General features: G+C 37.3%; 2 protein-coding genes across 5 annotated transcripts; both read right to left on the reverse strand.

Annotated features, from left to right (window-relative positions):
* Positions 1-60: 60 nt before the first annotated feature.
* On the reverse strand, positions 61-12,077 carry LOC111792394. Of its 4 annotated transcripts, XM_023673809.1 has the most exons (21): positions 11,850-12,077; positions 11,660-11,759; positions 9,054-9,452; positions 8,408-8,538; positions 6,657-7,174; positions 5,944-6,470; positions 4,406-5,707; positions 4,046-4,139; positions 3,603-3,949; positions 3,403-3,474; positions 3,194-3,274; positions 3,051-3,085; positions 2,849-2,936; positions 2,615-2,764; positions 2,150-2,341; positions 1,974-2,053; positions 1,793-1,862; positions 1,608-1,709; positions 1,182-1,287; positions 768-855; positions 61-486 (listed from the first exon to the last, which is right to left on the reverse strand). In XM_023673809.1, exons 5-21 carry the CDS (start codon positions 7,009-7,011, stop codon positions 297-299), a joined length of 3,879 nt encoding a protein of 1,292 aa, XP_023529577.1. In that variant the 5' UTR covers positions 7,012-7,174; positions 8,408-8,538; positions 9,054-9,452; positions 11,660-11,759; positions 11,850-12,077; the 3' UTR covers positions 61-296. The 4 variants fall into 4 exon arrangements, with proteins under 4 accessions (XP_023529577.1, XP_023529575.1, XP_023529576.1 ...); XM_023673807.1 differs by having other exon boundaries at positions 3,603-4,139; XM_023673808.1 differs by having other exon boundaries at positions 3,603-4,139; positions 8,408-8,561.
* On the reverse strand, positions 8,519-11,956 carry LOC111792913. The gene is made up of 4 exons (XM_023674538.1): positions 11,850-11,956; positions 11,660-11,759; positions 9,054-9,452; positions 8,519-8,575 (listed from the first exon to the last, which is right to left on the reverse strand). The coding sequence occupies exons 1-4, from the start codon at positions 11,954-11,956 to the stop codon at positions 8,519-8,521; spliced, it is 663 nt and encodes a 220-aa protein (XP_023530306.1).
* Positions 12,078-14,739: the final 2,662 nt, after the last annotated feature.

A 14,739-nucleotide genomic window follows, 5' to 3' on the forward strand; every position in this document is an offset into this window, starting at 1 on the left:
ATCCATGGATGGCATTCAACTTTTAGATTAGACGCTCTTAACAGAAACGAAAGTGACAAGTCATGAAACTAAGACTGATAATCTCAATCTTTATCATTGTTGATCTGATTCAAAGTTTAGATGTATTTGGTCAAATAGCAAGCAACAGCTACATACAGACATCATGATGGAACTTATCCAACGTGTCAGTCAAAATTACAATTCCTCCGTGTATTTTCGAGGGGAAATACCTGACAAGACTAAATTTTACCATCATTGTGGAACTACCAGAAGCATGTAGAAATACTGAGAATACGCTATTGTCGGTTTGATGACCGTTGTACAACCTCTGAAACACATCTACAAACTCCTAAAATCCTCGAGTATCCAGCATCTAAATTCCCAACTGCAGTTCTAATGTCATTTAACAGTGACTCTGAGAGTGTGTACTGAGTAGAAGCAAGAGACTCAACCTTATGTGGAAGAACTTCAGAAGGGTAAATCCCTCTGCCAAGAGATTGAGCAATAAATCATTATGACAATTTCAATATTGATATATAAATCACATTCACGACCCATCCAATTCCAAACAATAAATTTATGTAATGCATGGGTTACAACAAGATTGAAATGGAGAATTATATTAGCAACTAGAATGACAATAAAAATGCTATAAAGATAATCAGTGATAAATAATATTACTTGCGAGTTAAATATTAGGCCAGATAATTAGACAATTCAGATGAGCAAGACGGTAGAAATTATAGAAAGATAAAATTGTAGCTTACCGACTCAAATCTGATACGTCCAGATCCAGATTTACTTTCTTGCCACTTTGGAAGTCAATGAAACTAAGTTGCAAATCAAGCTGCTCGTCTGTAAATATTAGAACAGCAAAAAAGAAGTTAGGTTTTCAAGTTCCCACAAGGGAAAATAATTTGTGGTCACGAAACTTTTATAGCTTATTCATGCAGACAACGTCAATTGGAGGACCAAAAATAAGCAGACATCACCAATAGCAAGCACTACAAAGATACCATGGAGCTGCACCTGCTTCAAGTACATTAATACTATTTTTTGGAGAAGTGTTTTGAAATGAAACATTGTATGGAAAAAACACTGATTAGTGAAGATCATGCATGTGGGTCATCAAGTACAAGCAAACCAAGATCGTGCATGGTTGTGATGAAAATATTCATGACCTGAAGGAGAGTAGAATCTTATTAGGATGAGATTTGAAATCTCTATCTGGGCTATCTGCATCTCCTCAATCACATCCAGCAGGTTGTGTAGAAAAGAACTCATCATCTGTATGGTAAAAAGATAGAATTAAAGCATTGCAAGAATCAGCATAATGCATCAACATTAATGAATATGGAGTTGACAATCTAAACCAATAACATAGTAAAAAGTCTAGCATGTATGTACTCTGGATAAATACTCAAATGCTAGGTACAGTAACCTTTGTTTTCATTGAAAGAAGCTGCGGTAATCAAGTGAAACTGATAGGATTATAAACACTTGAAATAGAAACAAGAACCGTAGATACACAAAAGAACAACGGAAGGGAAAAAGGTTGGAATGAGTCATAAAGAGATAGGCTAGTCAAGCAGGATGAATTTACTCACTTGAGTTTCTTTGGACAAATGCCTTGAGGAATTACATTTCCTCGTCTTATCAACATTTAACACAAAAGCAAATGCACTGCAAGCATTCATTTCTGGAAAGTTCTGGTGGAGAAAAACAAAGTAAAACGAAATTGAAGAGAAATAGGTAAAAGTCTGTTGAGAAAATAAAAGGTTTCATTATGTACCTTCTCAATATGGGTATCATTCAATGTAGTTAAAATGGTTACACTCGGGAGTGGATCTTTAATTGTAATCCTATAGATTAGAAACGCAATGAAGAGACGTAGAGTTTAACTGAGATCATCCATCGGTAATTGCTCATAAACAAAACATAAATAAACAGAAACAAAAATAAATAAATCAAACCTTTGGCAGGCATAATTAAGGTAGTTGAGAAGTATGGTGTAATGATCATTCTTTTTCTCAAAATCATCTACTTTCCACATCTGATCAAAATCATATATATAATGTTTAATAAAACTACATCACAGACATTCATGAAATTATGGTCTTAAATAAAAAAGAATAGTAAATATAGAAACCTGCAAATCCTGATAAATAGACCTGCAGAGCTTTCTCTTCCTTAGATGATCAATAACTGATTCAAGTATGTCAGTTGAAATAGGTACTCCTTTCAACTTACAGTATGTTGAAAAATATTTACTTAATGTGTTTATCTTCCCATCCAAAGATTCAAATTCTTGCTTTATTGTGCTGGCTCTATCATAGGAGGCCTGCACGAAGCAAATTCACTTGCATCATTCATCTAGAAGATAATTCACAGAAACACCACATACTCGAGCACTAGTTCAGAAGTTAAGTGTGTGAACCATATAATTACACACGAAACTGAGGGTGGTGACTAGAGAGAGAATACCAAGGCTACAAATCTAGAGTATATACAACATAACACAAGTTTAAAACATCTGCCTAATGTTGAGACCTTGAAACTCCTTTTCCAGTGATTCCATTAATAGGGCATTTATAGGGAATCGCGATTCACAAACCTCATCCCTGACCTCAGAATCAATTGAGCATGAAAGGCTATTTCTGTCATCAACTTGACCACTCTTTGAACCACATTCCGTGAGGCGGTCATAGTTCATCTTCAGTATTTGAAAATCCTCAATATGAGAGTTCAATGACTGTGCTCTATTCTGCATGGAAGTGTGCTCAGCGGTTAAAACTTATTCATAAACTAAAAATTTAAAAAAAAAAAAAAAAAAAAAAAAAAACGATACCAGGTAGTTATCTCGCTTTGCATACACCAACTGAAGCTTTGCTCTTTGGTATGCTACTTTATACATCAACGATCTAGCTTCCACAGCTCTGTGATAGCATCAACTTATGAGTTTTGAAAACAATCATTGAACCAATTCTTGAGAATATAAGAAATTCACATAAAAAAATGGTTTATACAAGCAGATGTACTTCTCAAATTACCTTTTACGCATTGCTCCAAGATTCTCCGTTACTTTCTACATATGAAACAAAACCAATGTTAATATGCCAAAGCTTCCACCAACCTCCACAGTAGTTATGTATAACAGCATATCAAAGTATGAGCTCATTTCAATATTCAAAACCTGAGACTGGATTTCAGAACACAGCAGTTCGTATTCTTTAATCTTCAAAAGGTGAATCAAAGTATCCTCAAGCGTTTCAATCTGCATAAAAAAAATAAAAAATAAAAAAAACAGTATTAGGTAATGAAGACCACGGCATAATTTAATTTAATATAATTTAACATGTAAATGAAGAGAGAGAGAGGGGTAAGAAATCAGGGAAAATATACTGCTTTCAAGTTCAATTTGTTGATTGATGAGGGTAGCAAATCTTTTATATCGGCTAAAAAAGTTATTGGCATCTGCAAGACGATAATGCAAGTTAAAAGTTCACGAATTCAACACAAGAAGAACAAGAAATCTCTATGACTGTCATCAGATGTGGTTAGCAGACAAGTAATCTTATCAACCAAAAAGACAGTCAGCTTACATCTGTCCAATGCATATGTGTTCTACATTTATCGACCTCAATCATCTTGCTTCCATTGCTCATTTGATTGGACTCTTCTAACGATGAGTCTGAATTACGACCTCCACTATGATTAAGTTTCGGGCTTTGCTGAATCCTTGCTATTATGCCATGGTCATCGTGATCTCCATCAAGAGGAACCATGTCAATGTTTCTTCTCTTGCTCCCAGAAAGATTGTGATTGGCCTTCCTTGAAGAATTCACCAATATTTGGCTAGCTTGATCATAATCATGATTAGTATGTCCACCAAAACTGGATGTTGGAGAAGCCAAAACTTTGCTCATTAAGGTCCCATCATCTTCTGTTTCTGCACAAGGATCATCCCTGAAGGAACTTTGAAATGGCCTTTTCCTTGCAGAACTCTGACATTGTTTGTTCCTGAAGGGACTCGGAGTTGACTTACTAGAGATGACAATATCGGTCTCTTTTTTGCCAGACGATGTCTGGGTTGAAATTATCCTTCTGGGACTGTAGTTTGGCATTCCATTGAAGGGACTCTAAGGTTAAAAAATAATAAAATAAGAAAAAAACAAACTCAATATGAACTTTCAAAGATGGAGAGAACAGCCATTAAAGATGGCAATAAATTATTTGCATAAACTGAAAACCCGATTAAGAAAGATAACTATGCACATTAGATTTGAGTAGAAAGTTGACTACCGATAAGGTAACTTTCAAAGGAGATTTTCACTCGAACTTGGGGCTGTATCCGACTATATACATAATTAATTCATAAATTTTGCTAACGAAAAGGAAAGAGAACCTGCAGAGGGGATAATCCACTTGTCCAAGCCTTCTGAAGCTGTGGTGAAACAACACCAACATTGGATCTCTTAGCCGGACTTGCCAATCGAGAATTTTGTATGTTCCCATCTATTGAAGAAAGTTTCAAATTGCTGAAGGTTTCAGAATTATCCTGCAAATGTGAAAGGTTAACTCCATAAGCAGCCGCATCCACCAAAGACGAACCTTTGAACGGTGAAGTTGACACAGCTCCACTTTTGGATTGAAATGAACTTGAATTGTCAGCAGCTCCACCTAGCATCAGACGATCACTAACATGCTTGACTTGTTGGTCACACTGCTTCAGTTCACCAAAGCAACTAGTCAAACATTCAGTGGCTCCTAATAATCTCACAACCGAACTTTTCAAAGGAGATGAAACAGGTGTATCATGTATAATAGTTGAGTTATTCTGTTCTTTGTCATCAGGTTTAAGGTCTGTTGACAAGGCATCAATTTTATTACTAGTAGATGACCCCGATAAACGATCTTCTGACTTCGTCATACGTGGAGTAATATCCTTTTTCACAGACCAAGTAACATGAGCGGGTGACTTCGCTTCTATAGCTGGCTGACTAGGTTGCAAGCGGGAAATGTTTGCCAGAGCCATAGAGCCTGGTGTTTCTCCAACCTCAGTTACACATTTTGGCTCTTCACTCTGCCTCAACCTAAGGAAGTCTTTTGAATTTTCGACTACACTACCACCAATGCTAAATGAACTTTGACATTCACCATTTTCATTCACTCTAGAAAGTCGTTCTTCTAAACGCACAACAGGAATGTCTGTGTATTTGCATTTGAGATCCTTGAAACGATCAGGTCGACCACTCAAGTTAACTAAATAACTTGATAGTCTGGATTTCAATCTGTCAGTTCCTTCTTTAATACTTGAAACACATGGTGAAGGTTCTGGAAGTCTGAACTTGGAAACAATTTTCTGCTTGGACGACAGATCCTTGCCAAGCTTCATGCTTCCTGTACTCATTCTATAATCTGACAGCTTTGAGTTAGGAGTCATAAGAGCGGCAAATGAAGGTGAATTGAAAGTAGCAAAGGATGTTTTCCATTCCACAGGTAAGGATCTATTCAGTGTAGATACATCTTTCAGCTTATAGTCAATGTTATTTTGAGTCTCGAGCCTTTCGTCCATCAGAAAATTCTCATTAACGCCTCCATCTGACAAATTTCCTTGCAACAAACCATTGGATCGAAAAACTTTATGGGGCGTGCCATTATTGAGTATAGTTCCCTCAACTGCATGTTTGGTGTATTCTTTGCTTCCCTGGAAAAAAAAATGGACAAATATATTCACCCCTACTTGTGCAAAACTAGCAAAACACATGGAAAATCTTCAATTACAGTAAGAAAATTAAATACTTGAGCCGTGTGGTGCATGCAGAAAATTGCTAGATATTAGGATCATCCAGTCTATACCGAACAAAAACTAAGTTTAAATTGTGAGAACAATCCTTAGATAATAGTAAGGTAAGTCTGCTAAGCACAAAATATCATACTAACATTTTCTTTTTCGTTTCCCTCAGAAATTTCCTCATCAGAGTTGTGTTGTCCAATCTGATCAACTTCACGAGTCTCAATCTGATTGGACAATTTTTCATCCACGGAAACAGCAGAGAGATCCCTGCTTCCTTCAGTCAAAAGTGCATCTAAAGATGGAGATAATCTCCCATAATCAAATTTATGGGGGTCCTCTCCCACGATACTCATTGCATTAGAATCTTTACTTCTTACCACATCATCAGACTGCAAAGATGGAGAAATCAGCTTGTCAGCCATCGTTAGAGTCATAAAACTGTCGGGGTTAGTAGGCATGGTGTTCTGGGTCCGTGTTCTATCTTCAAATGCAAGCCGAAATGCTGTGGGAGTCCTAAGATCCGCCCCCGAGTCTGACCCAGCAAGGCTACGAAAATGCATTGAAAATGATTTTGAATCCATTGTAACATCGTTATTATTATCAGAGGCAGCAGAATCAGACAGCCGCCTGGATTTAATGAAACTCGATGATACAGGTCCAAAAAAATTGTCATCTGCAATAGTGAATTGGGTGAATGTTTTAGGGTAACTAACCTTCATAAATTGTTACTTTAAAAAAATAATTAACCATGAAAGAAATGATATCTTCAAAACTCCATTTCTCGAGAGCAATCAAATCGCAAAACCGACCAAACAAAATGCTAGAGAAAACGAAGAGAGAAAGAAACAGAAAAACGTGCCATCATTGGAGGTTGCAGAGCCGGCAGAAATGCTCCGGGGCGACGGCGATCCAAGTGGCCTCAAAAACGATCTCCTCTGCCCAAGAACATCATCATCCAAATTAGGCGAAGATTCGCGAGAATCATCGCTATCAACCAAGTCCCTGAAGAACCCCAGGACCTCATTATCCGGAGTAGCAGCCTCGGGAGTGGCTTGGGTCTCAGGAGGGGTCTCGTAGTCCTCGTCACGGTTGAAGATATGGACGGAAGTGATCTCAACGTCGGCAAAGCTCACGCGTCGGGCCCGTTTCTTCTTGAAGGCCAGAGTTTCTTCCTCAGTGGTGTTGGCGGCTTCTTCGGGTTCCTTGGAAGCCATTGGAGGAAGGTGAAATTACAGAGCTCAATGGGTGAGAGAGGTTTCGGAATTCAGCGGTAAGAGTTCATGAGATTCCGAGCAGTAAACGGAGTTTTGATCGGAATTGAACCGCCGGAGATGAGAGAATAGGAAGACGATTGAAGAAATTTGGGAGTGACATTGTCTGCGCGGGCAAGTGGAGAGATTTCAAAATGTTTAAATACAGATTTTAAAAATGTATAAAAAATATCCATTAAATTTAAAATTAAANAAAAAAAAAAAAAAAAAAAAAAAAAAAAAAAAAAAAAAAAAAAAAAAAAAAAAAAAAAACCCATAATTTCTATTTTAAAAATAAATAAATAAATGCCAAATGTATTTTTCAATGAAAATATTTGTTGATTTTCTAATAAAAAAAATTAAAGGTAAGAATTTTTTTTAATGGACAAAGGTATTTTTTTTAACAATACTCATAATTTATAAGAATTTTCTATAATTTAGCATTTTTTTCCTTAAAGAAACAGTTAATCAGTAATTTAGCTTTAATTTTTACAAAAATAATTAGACTAAGAAATAAGAAAAAGACTAAAAAATTCATTTTTTTCAAAATATCTCAAAAATAATTTATTTCGAGAATCTCCACGGAACACCTCTAATGCCCTTCCTATCAGGCTAGTGGTTCATCTATGTAAGAACCCAGGCCCATCACTAGCAGATATTGTCCTCTTTGGGCTTTCCCGTTTGGGCTTCCCCTCAAGGCTTCAAAACGCGTCTGCTAGGAAAAGGTTTCCACATTCTTATAAATGGTGGTTTGTTCTCCTCCCCAACCAATGTGGGACATCACAATCTATTAATCACGCAACTAAATGGTGGTTTGTTCTCCTCCCCAACCAATGTGGGACATCACAATCTATTAATCACGCAACGATCAATACGTGATTGATTAGATTGAAAGAATAAGCATATTTTAAAATCAAATAGCAAATTTTTTTAGGGATAATTTAGCATATAATTTTTTTACTCGATCCCTCTTTAGGTTTTTCTTTTTACTCGACCTAAAACCATGATATCGTTAACTAAAAAACGTCAATAAGATAGAAAGTGTCAATAATAAAAAGTGACAAATTATGAGTAGGAATAAACTATAAAGGCTGAATAGGAACTAATCTCAAACTCCAAGATCAAATTGAAACTATATCCTAAANAAAAAAAAAAAAAAAAAAAAAAAAAAAAAAAAAAAAAAAACTCAAGATCATCCTTCTTCTTCCCTCTACCTTCGTTCATTCTTCACTATTGCCTCCATGTTAGCCAATCGAAGAACATTTGCTTTGAAAGCAAATTCAAAGATAAAAGAAATTGGTTGCTATATAAACAAGAACAAAGTTCTTAGTCATTGTATTTGTAAGCAGATGAACCATACCATCAGCCATATAATGCACGCCATGGCTCCTGGACATCTTTTGATGTTTCTTTTGGATTCCAAACGATTTCTTCCCTTGAGAAGCTGAGTGGCAATGAGCTTGCTAAAAGCTCACCCATTTCCCTCATTATCTGGACAAGAAACCACAGAGAATCTGTAAAAAAAAACCTGAGATTTGAAAAGCAACAATGCAGAGAACTCGAATCAACCAGCAGTCCCAACGGCACACGACGCACTAATCAAGTATTTTTAGACGATTCTGAGTAACTTGCAAGTATTTTTGGAAGAAGCAAAAATCAAGTGTGATGCCCCACATTGGTTGGGGAGGAGAACAAATCACCCTTTACAAGGGTGTAGAAACCTTCCCCTAGGAGACGCGTTTTAAAGCCTTGAGGAGAAGCCCGAAAGGGGAAGCCCGAAAGGAAAAGCCCAAAGAGGACAATATCTGCTAGCGGTAGATCTGGGTCGTTACATCAAGTCCTCCCTAAAGTCAGTTCTCCCTAAAGTCAGTTCTCCCTAAAGTCAGTTCTGGTGCTTTGAATAGAAAAACTCCTTTCATGCTTGAATTTGGATTATATCATGGCTAACTTTGTGTAAGAAACTACTAGGAATGGCAAGAATATAAAATGATTGATTGAATACTCACCTGAATCTCTTCTCCTGCAGCTTGATTGGAAAGAATACGACCGGTACGTCCAACCAGGAAAAAAGCAGGAATGTTCGAGAAGCGAATCAAGTGAAATAAACAGGCCAGTTGTTCGCAATAGATCTGTGAAGTCGATGGCAGTTCCTGGACTTTGGCAATCAACGTTCGAGAAATATCGGTTTCTGGACCCATCGCAGTACCGTGCAGAAGAACAGACTGATCAGTTTTAGTGAGAGTTTTGTTCTCCCACTTGAGCTTCGAGGATGCAATAACAAATGGGACTACAATAGCGGGTTTTGAAGAAGAGGGTGAACTTTCTCCTGCTATATGTGAAAGAACTTCATTTAGAGCACATGCCAAGACTGGAGGATCGTAACTTTGTAAGATCAACACTGAAACCTGAAAATTAAAGCAAAACAATTGGTGAAAAGGAGAAAAGAAATAATTCACCAAGTAAAATTTCTAGTTAAGTTCATGTGTAGAAGCAGATCAGCTGACGAAACAAGTAAAATGCTGTTATTACACCGGAAGTTGCAAAAGACCACATTCTATACTCTGAAACCTCAAGACAAGTAAATGTTTGATACAAATCTTCTGGAGCTTGGAAGATATATGCTCATGATCAAGGCATATAAAAAAACGGCGTTAAAAAACAGTAATACCATTTTCGCACCTTCCCGAACATATCTAACAATAATCCTCAGTTGCAAAACTGAATCAATTCAGTTCACTGTTCAATTTCCAACTGAGACTCAATCTAGTAATACCTCAATCAACCTACTCAAAGGTAACAAAAAGTAGATTTTAAACCCCGTGAAGAGAGACCCGAACGTGCCACAAAAAAGAATTCTAACATTTCAAGATGTAGAAAACTCTGTTTTCCTTCTGATACAGAGTCCACCGCAAGCTTTATGTCATTCCAATGAGCCTAGATAGGCTAATGACTAAATCCAACCTGAAATAGTGTGCACGGAACTGCGTTTTATCACATTTTTCCTCGTCTCACCATTGATCACGTGCCTAAGCCTCAACTCACACTTCACAATTTAACCTAGCTCCTTAACTGGTGCATGTCGTGTTAGAAAGCAAAGGAATATGTCAGCCAGCTGATCCTGACCTACTGGTTCAATAAAAGCATCTGACAATTTTTCTTATAAAAATAGACTTGGGCTGGAACTGCTACACCAAGAAATGCAGACATTCCTTCAAGAACAATGCTGTGATGCAGTGGCTAAATACATAAAGAATAGTCCTACACCGTTGATCGCCAAAACGATAAAATCCTAATGTCTTATCAATATTTCTTTGAGTTCTTATAAAGCCTTCACTTCATAATACACAAATGTGAATTTCATCGCCAAACAGATTAATAAGTATAGGAGAGAAGTGGAAGATCGGATGATTTTACATCAAAGAGTAACTAAGCATTGATATGGTGCCAGTCAAATCCTTTTTGATGCCTAATTTAGACTCGAAACATAGCTAGTTCGAGCAGTATTGAGCAAGGAAAGTATTGTGTGCCTCGTGAGATCACTCACATCCTCTATTTCTAGAAGAAAGTAATAACTTCCCCGCAATTGCTGTAGTGCCCAAGGATACCTAGAGAATTTCTTACAAGTTGCTATCTCACGTCTCACCTCGATCATGCCTATGCAGTTGAGTAAGCTACTGTTTTAATAGGGACTGATGACCTCTCCTCCCTTGGCATCGAGATTGCACTCACCCTAAACCAACTTTGTTGAGTTGGGTGTGTTCATCCTATTTTCTTCCTTCTAACTAATAAAGACGAGCGCAGTCCCGTCCGAGTTACACTATAAAAATGACAAACCAACTTTCATTTCATGGTACACACCCCTAAAAAAGAACTAGCCCCACCATCAAGAAGTGCAACACTAACTAAGAAAAGGACTCCAATCTAACAAGACCTAACCGAGAATTACAAAACAACAAACGGACCAATGCCCATGACGAAGTATAAACGAGCATAATTTCCCTAACTTCACTCGAAGGTCTCTCCACACCCCTAAAAATCCTATTACACCTCTTTATCCATAGACCTCAAAACAAAGTATAGATACATGCTCTGCCAAGGGACTCTGTTCTTATCCCATAAAGGAGGCCTTTCTTATTGCTTTGAGGAATTGGATGGATGATGCCAATGATCCACGCGGATGTATCGATCGGTATCATATCGCAACAACCAAATGGTGATCAAAAAGGGAAACGTTTAGCTTTACAGTACTCTAGGTGCTACATCCCACTCCCATTCATATTTGAACATGTCACCATCTATTTCATTGTTTTAATCAATAAGTCTTCTAATGACATGATGAACATATATTGCCATATTTAATCACGTCGTTATTTATTTCATACAAGAATTCCACACTACGAAAGAACCACAATATGTCCACTTCACCGGCTGAGATGATCTAACAAGAAATTCGAAGTTGCATAGCTAGTTCATAACATGTTTAACACTGACATTCTCACCAAAAAAACTTCGAGCCATTTTTCAAGAACGACAGCTCCAAATTTTTTTATCGGAAACCGAGAGAAGTCTAAAAATCATAAACAAACATAACTCACTATCACTCCTTAAGTACCAGATAGATTCCCTTATCATCGAGATAGTGAATGACGCTCCCGGAGGCCTTGTGGTCTTTGATTCCATACTTCTCCAGGGAGAACTCGAAGCATTCATCTCTGTACCAAAATCAAGCCAAATTTTATCTGTTAGACAAATAATCACTGAATTCAATGCGGAAAAAATAAACATAGGGAAAATGAGCCAACCGCGTGGAAACCGTGAAAGGAGGGTTGGGGCGAAGAGCACCGGAAATGGCTGAGGCGAAACCCTCGGAATCTCTGATGAGAAATATTACTTTCGGAGCTAATTTCATTCTCTTCTCTCTGAGCTCGAACTCTGAGATGGTGAATCGCCGGCGGAGAAGATCGAAATCAGAGAACCTTGTGGCGGTTTCTCAGCTTCAGTATCATTGATGCACTGCGTTGATGGCACGTGCGAAGCCCAATTTTCACAAATGGCCTAATTTACCAATATTTACCCTTTTCTAATTTTTTAATTACGTATTTAAATTTGTGAAAATATATTTAGGTTATGTTAGTTCTGACCTGTTAGATATCACCGTCAATCAATGTGGGGTTCCCCTCTTCAACATGATCTCACAATCCACCCCTGTTGGGGCCCCAACATCGTGGCACACCACCCGATGTCTGCCTCCAACGCCATTTGTAATACCCCGAGCTCACTTCTAGCCGATATTGTCCATTTTTGTTCATTACGTATCGTCGTCAGCCTAATTGTTTTAAAACACGTCTACTAGGAAGAGTTTTCCACACGTTTATAAGAAATATTTCGTTCCCCTCTCCAACTGACGTGGGAATTCATAATTCTCCTTTAACGATATTCTTTAGCGGCATATAACTTTTNTGATATTTTCTTATAATATATTATCTAGCACCCCTAGTGATAGCGGGTGTGATGGTGACAATGACTTCAACATCGGGGTTGGATTGATATTTTCTTATAATATATTATCTAGCACCCCTAGTGATAGCGGGTGTGATGGTGACAATGACTTCTACTGCGATGTTGACTATGAGTAGTAATGACATTGATAGTTAGCAGTTACTTAACGACAGTAGACTAATTATCATTGGACCATACTCATTTTAGCGAATAAACTTTATTGATACGATAAATAAAAGAGAATAAAAGCTGTAAAGTAATTAATGAAAAGTTAATAGATGCCGTCAATGCATGAGACAAACGGTGTAAAAGTTGTAAAGTTAATAAAAATAATTGTGGGGCTCGTGAATAATTAGATTAACGAGAACTATAAATAAAATTCTAATTCTGTAACGGCCCAGATCCACCGCTAGCAAATATCAGAGCCAGACACTAGACGATTTGCCAGCCTTCTCACAGTTCCCCGAAGGGGGTAGACATGAGGCAGTGTGCCAATAAGGGCGCTCGGGCCCAAAGGGGGTGGATTTGGGGGCAGTCCCACATCGATTAGAGGAAGGAAAGAGCGTCAGCGAGGACGCTGGCCCCAAAAGGGGGAGTGGATTGTGATGTCCCACCTTGGTTGGGGAGAAGAACAAATCAGCAAGGGTGTGGCAACCTTCCCGCGTTTTAAAGCCTTGAGAGGAAGCCCGACAGGAAAAGCCCAAAGAAGACAATATCCGCTAGCGGTGGATCTGAGCCATTACAAATTCAATATGTTTTTTGAGTTTAATATATGACCGAGGATATTCAATTTTTTAACATTTTGGTCGAGAATATATATAGTAAATTTTTTAACAAATAATCATACGCAATTTTAATTTTCAAGCTCAATAAAAAAAAATACATATCAATAATTTATTTTTTAATTACAAATTTAACCTTTAAACTAAAAATATATAACATGTCTTTTTAATTTTGAATTTAAGTTCCATAATTTTCAAATTTTCAAAATTAAATTTGATTTATAATAAAATTTTGAAAATAATAAAAATTAAAAAAAAAAATTGAAAGATTAAATTAATTGTGGCTTCAACCCTCTTCCACGTAGGCAAAGGAACAAACCAAAAGTTTGGAATGTAGCGGGGGAAATATTCCAGTGTGGCCCAGTGTACTGAAACAACGTTGCCATCACTTTCAAGTTCAACGGCGATCCCGATCCTTGGGCCCACTTAAACTTGGATACCCGATCTGTGTTTAATGTTTCAACGATTCCTTTATTTTATTATCTAAAATTAAAAAAAAAAAAAAAATATATATATATATATATTAATAAATTAAAAACAAAAGGAAATGGACGGTGCTAATTTAATCCATATTATAATGACACGTTTATTTATTTATTAGGTAAGATGTACCTTTAGAATGTGCTTTGGGAATAAATTTATTATGCTTTTATTTGAAGTTATTTATTTATTTATTCCAAGGTTTATTGAAATTATATTTTAATAAAATATAATATTATATTTAGATTTTTTAAAAATATGCTCCTTTATTATTATTATTATTATTTCACGAAATTGATAAATTCAAGCTAAATATGATCGAGCACTAGAGATGTTCATTTAACTTGTAGAGATCTGTTGCATTGGTTGAGGAGGAGAATAAATCACTGCGAAACCTTCCCCTAGTTTTAAAGCCTTGAGCGGACTTGAAAGGGAAAGCCCAAAGAGAACAATATCTGCTAGCGGTGGATCTAGACCGTTATAAATGGTATTAGAGTCAGACACCGAACAATGTGCCAGCCTTCTTGTTGTTTCTCGAAAGGGGTAGACACAAGGCGATGTGCGAGTAAGGACGCTGGGCCCAAAGGGGTGGATTTGGGGGTGGTCCCACATTGAGGAAAGAGTGCCAGCGAGGACGCTGGACCACGAGGTGGATTGTGATGTCCCACCTTAGTTGGGGAGGAGAACAAACCACCCTTTGTAAGGGTGTCTCTAGCCGATACATTTTAAAGCTTGAGGGGAAGCCCGAGAGAGAAAGCCTAGAGAAAACAATATCTGGTAGTGGTGGATTTAGGCAATTACGTCTATTCTGAACATCTTTTTGTGAGGGAGCCCGGATTTTTAGTACGGGTCGAGACATTGTCCTTGCCTTCAACCCGGTCAAATCTCGGCCTCATTCACCCAGTAATATTGAGTNTTTTTTTTTTTTTTT

The sequence above is a fragment of the Cucurbita pepo genome, chromosome LG04, assembly GCF_002806865.2.
Source record: "Cucurbita pepo subsp. pepo cultivar mu-cu-16 chromosome LG04, ASM280686v2, whole genome shotgun sequence".
Taxonomy (NCBI): domain Eukaryota; kingdom Viridiplantae; phylum Streptophyta; class Magnoliopsida; order Cucurbitales; family Cucurbitaceae; genus Cucurbita; species Cucurbita pepo.

Excerpts from the sequence above, each read along its gene's own strand:
- LOC111792394 (XM_023673807.1), bottom strand. The coding sequence starts at position 7,011 with ATGGCTTCCAAGGAACCCGAAGAAGCCGCCAACACCACTGAGGAAGAA. Across the intron at positions 3,275-3,402 it reads ACAAATTGAACTTGAAAGCA|ATTGAAACGCTTGAGGATAC; the intron begins GTATATTTTCCC and ends TTTTTTATGCAG. Across the intron at positions 856-1,181 it reads AAGATTCTACTCTCCTTCAG|ACGAGCAGCTTGATTTGCAA; the intron begins GTCATGAATATT and ends TAATATTTACAG.
- LOC111792913 (XM_023674538.1), bottom strand. The coding sequence starts at position 11,956 with ATGAAATTAGCTCCGAAAGTAATATTTCTCATCAGAGATTCCGAGGGT. Across the intron at positions 11,760-11,849 it reads CCTTTCACGGTTTCCACGCG|AGATGAATGCTTCGAGTTCT; the intron begins GTTGGCTCATTT and ends ATTTTGGTACAG. Across the intron at positions 9,453-11,659 it reads ATGATAAGGGAATCTATCTG|GTTTCAGTGTTGATCTTACA; the intron begins GTACTTAAGGAG and ends TTTAATTTTCAG.